Source organism: Wasmannia auropunctata, unplaced genomic scaffold, assembly GCF_000956235.1.
Source record: "Wasmannia auropunctata unplaced genomic scaffold, wasmannia.A_1.0 LD336035.1, whole genome shotgun sequence".
In the NCBI taxonomy this organism is placed as follows: domain Eukaryota; kingdom Metazoa; phylum Arthropoda; class Insecta; order Hymenoptera; family Formicidae; genus Wasmannia; species Wasmannia auropunctata.
In genome coordinates this window covers 125,218-129,271 of record NW_012026855.1, presented here as the reverse complement: position 1 = coordinate 129,271, position 4,054 = coordinate 125,218, and the positions used below count along the sequence as shown (strand labels likewise).

The 4,054-nt window shown below is 29.8% G+C and overlaps 1 protein-coding gene across 12 annotated transcripts in view; it reads right to left on the bottom strand.

The window, feature by feature from the left end:
- Positions 1–1,835, bottom strand: part of LOC105452231 — a 4,422-nt gene extending 2,587 nt beyond the window's left edge. The window contains exons 1-5 of one of the 12 annotated variants that reach the window (XR_974708.1): positions 1,421–1,835; positions 986–1,240; positions 898–904; positions 714–782; positions 113–628 (exon numbers count right to left, since the gene is read on the bottom strand). Coding sequence is in view for 2 of the 12 variants with exons in the window: in XM_011693177.1 (XP_011691479.1) it covers positions 1,160–1,240; positions 1,421–1,753 (414 nt within the window). In the remaining 10 variants the exon portion in view is untranslated. Of the gene's footprint in view, positions 1–112; positions 1,241–1,420 lie in introns of those variants that run through there. The other 11 variants (XR_974707.1, XR_974706.1, XR_974703.1 and 8 more) reach the window with 11 other exon arrangements.
- Between the last annotated feature and the right edge of the window lie 2,219 nt (positions 1,836–4,054).

Below are 4,054 nucleotides of genomic sequence, written 5' to 3'. Positions count from 1 at the left end.
TTATAATCTTAAATGCATAAAATATGCATAAAATATGCGTAAAATATGCATAAAAAATGCATTAAATATATTAACAACAAGAACATATACAGATTGAAAAGAAAATACGTAATAAATTTACTAATAATAATACTTTACGTTTTGTTATTAGTAAATTTATGTATTTTTTTTCTTATTCTTAGCTCTATATTTTGTATGGCTATTTGACGATTGATTTCGCGGACCCGAATGTACATCCGTGTTCAAACGAGGCATAGTATTACGTCGCGTGGTAGCCCGATTGGTTGCATCTGTGATATGACTATATCGGTGAGCTTGTTAAAAATCAATTTATCAGCGCAAAGGCTTGACCCGTGGTATTTACTGAATTCGACATTCATAATTCGCGCAGCCTTAATTCAATAAGTCGTCTGACGGGTACATGCATCTACCACGTGAGATAAAATAAACTGTACCCTGCAGTCTATCTCGGTTATAACAGGCATCTCAGCAGTTTCAACACCTAAATTATTGTACTTAGTTTGTAAACGATATGCTACATATAGCCCGCGATATATTTTAGGCCTTCGTCTTCGATGGTGTTTACAATATTTATTTCCTGTAACGTTTAAGTTCTTCTTCCTCTAAACTTGGATAAGATGTAGATAAATCACAAACATTATTATTTACATCGTCATCTATGCAAATATTACACTTACAAAAAAGATATCTACCTATCCAATTTCTGTTTCTCTTCGTACTTCTGCAACTTCTTTTTCATTGCTGCTAATTCCAATTGCAGACTTTTGTTTGAAAGTATAATATAATGAAATTAAAAAATTACTACATATATCTTGCCTAATAGTGTATCAAGTAAATGAAATGGCATTGCGGGTTCAAATTAAGAAGTTTTTTTACTTGCAACCTAGAATAGAGACAATTAAAAAAACTATCCTTAAGTACGTAGAACTTACATGGAACCGACATCATTAACAGGGCTATATACATCCGTCGCAGCAATTGATCATGTTGATGTTGCATCAACAATAGCATCTTCTAGCATATCATCGATGTGCTTTGATGCATCCAACCCTTCATCAGTGATAAGTGATGTATTTTCCAGCGACTCTTTAACTAAATGTAATGTGGGAATTGCATCAATATCGCAACTTGCGTACTTTTACTGGAGAATATTCCAGTAGTCGTTGTTGCCGGGTCTTCTGGAAGCTCGAACGTTCGAAATGTATCGAACATATCCTTTCTGAACAAAATAAAATGTATCTCAGACTCATGTTTGACTGACTGCAATTGAAACACATAATAAAAAAGAGCACTCGTGATCGAGTGCGATAATTCGTTTGTTCATAAGTAAATGAATCAAAAGTAATAAATTCTCAATGCAATTGTTAGGGTATCATAAAATATTTTCATAGTATCATACTTTTGAAAACGAAATCATTTTGTTTTTTGCAGACTTCACGCCACTTTGCAGCAATTGCGATGTCTTACGGAAATCTAAAATATTGTTTTTTTTTTCTGGCACAAATTTCGTTTTCCGAGAATTGTTTGTGCATCCTTTTATTGCACATAAAGTCATTTTTAAATATAATATAATAAAATCGTGAACTAGCAGGTTACCGCCGTGCAGATTTGACAGACACGAACCACTCCGAATATAGTCGAAGGTGACCGTATGTGACGTCATGCGTGACGTATGCTGGCTTCCTGCGCAGTGGTCTCCCACCAGACGAGCATACCCTTGTATTTCTACCATGTGACATACCAAATAAGAATCAATATGCTTCGCGAAGCGAGATATTATATTAATCACTAAAGTAATGACTTTTTTGGGTTAGGAAATCTGTCGCATCGCTACGGTTACATTTGCGTATTCGTTACGCATGCGCGTCTAGTTATACTTCTACTTCTCACCACAGTTGAACGCACGCAAAGCTGGCCATATTGCAGGTTCTACCGTACAAAGAGTTATTTTCTTTGAATTATAAAAAAAACGTTGCGACAAAAGTATAAACTAAATATAGGGTCATAAAATATGAATACATCAGCTACAATAACATAAACTACAAAAATTGATAACCATGTTTTTGTAATCATATAAAACAATTACATGCCTATGAAATTTATACATCGCGACCACGACGTTTCTATTTTCTTGTATTAATTACACGAACAGAATGAATTAGATAATCTATTAAATAACGCAGTTGAGTCACACGGATCACTATGTACGCCCTATTATTGCTATCTATTAAATTTTTCGTGTAATTACTTACAAACAGCCGGTTGGCCAATTGCGTATAGGCCCATATATTGAGTCCGATTATCTTATTTTACATTTGTGTGCGTATCAAAAGGTTCATGGGTATAATAAAATGTAATTGTATTCAAATCGATAAAACAGCGATACTTCAGAATTCGATCGTCGCGCCAGCATCCCCCATCCAGCGTTGCATAAAAAGTAAAGAATAAAAAATTAAATAGCACACAATTGCGAAGTACGCAACTGTGATATCTAGTTTATATAAATTTTGTGAATTATTTAGTTTATTATTTATTTCAAAAATTCTTAAAGAATATTAAAATTATTTCGTAAATTAAATTCCGTGCTTGGTGTTAAATTGAAGATTGGCAAAAAAAAGGAAATCTAAAATTTTGTTTCTTGAGAGACATATATTTAAAAACAAAATATAATTCAGGATACATGTATGTACGTATGGAACATTCATTATAAGATGTGTATATACAAAGTTTATCAGCATTACGTTTTTTCTTTATATGTATATTGATTAGAGATCGAACTTAAAAGAAAGCGATGCTTCAATGATGTGACATCAATCATATTTTAATTATAGGTTTCTAACTATAAGCAGAAAAGTTTAATTAACAACCATAATTAAGATATAAATTACCGATACTTAAGATATAAAAATCATAATATTTAAGATTTTTGTTAAAATTGGCTCAAGTTTTATCAATATTATGAATTGATAACCGGCAGAAAATGTGCGATATATGTTTATGTATACTTAAGACATTTTGTATATATTTAAATTATAGATGGCATTGTCTTTTTATAATGTACTTAAGTTCTTTAAGTTTTTTAAATATAATTATTTTACATATATATATTTCGATTTACAACAATTTACAACAATTAATTCTAGTCATCAATTTATATAACACATTCTTAATGTGAGAGCCAACTAACGTGACAACAAGCATTTAATGATTTTACGTAATTGCTTTGATATTTTATACGCTGTAGAATTAATAAAATCGAATAACGGAACAAACAAAGTCGTTCAAGATATATTAGATCTATATTTGAATTAAATGACTATTGCTTAATCTACAAAATAAATTTAATACCTTCGTTATATGACATTATTCACGTGTAAGCATTGTCATCAATAGATACAATACATTTTTATATTTAATACGCATTTGTATACGAACACAGTTACACTTACTTTTTAAATATAATTTTTAATTTAATTAAATCTTTATGCACTCATAAATTACAGTCGCATAATAATTTATCTAGAAAGACGTATGCAAATAATTATATATTAAAAATACATTTTGTATTAAAACATGTAAAAAATATAATTAATAGATCTTAGTATATTTTTATTTATTTTAAAATATCTTCCACGCATATAAATGAAATATTGTTTTATTAAAAAAAAGAGGTGCGTAAATTAAATCTTAAAATTAAAACTAGTAATATATGCTCAATGGATATGTTAAATGCTAATAAGCAAGTGTACATTTATCGTAGATCTGTTTAGTTTCTTTGTATTTTTTTTCTTCTTTTTTCGCTTTAATTCTAAGAATTTGTAATATTAAATATATTTTATTACCCCCGTTAATTATTGTCTGTTATTTCTGTTGGAATTTTCTATGGTTATATTAATAGACATAATTTATATCATTATAATATTAAGATTTCTACATCAAGTACGATGATAAAGTATAGTTTCATTAATTTATCGAATAGATGTACAAGAATCACATATGCATGCTAACTGTATATATGTATGTGCGCGCGCGA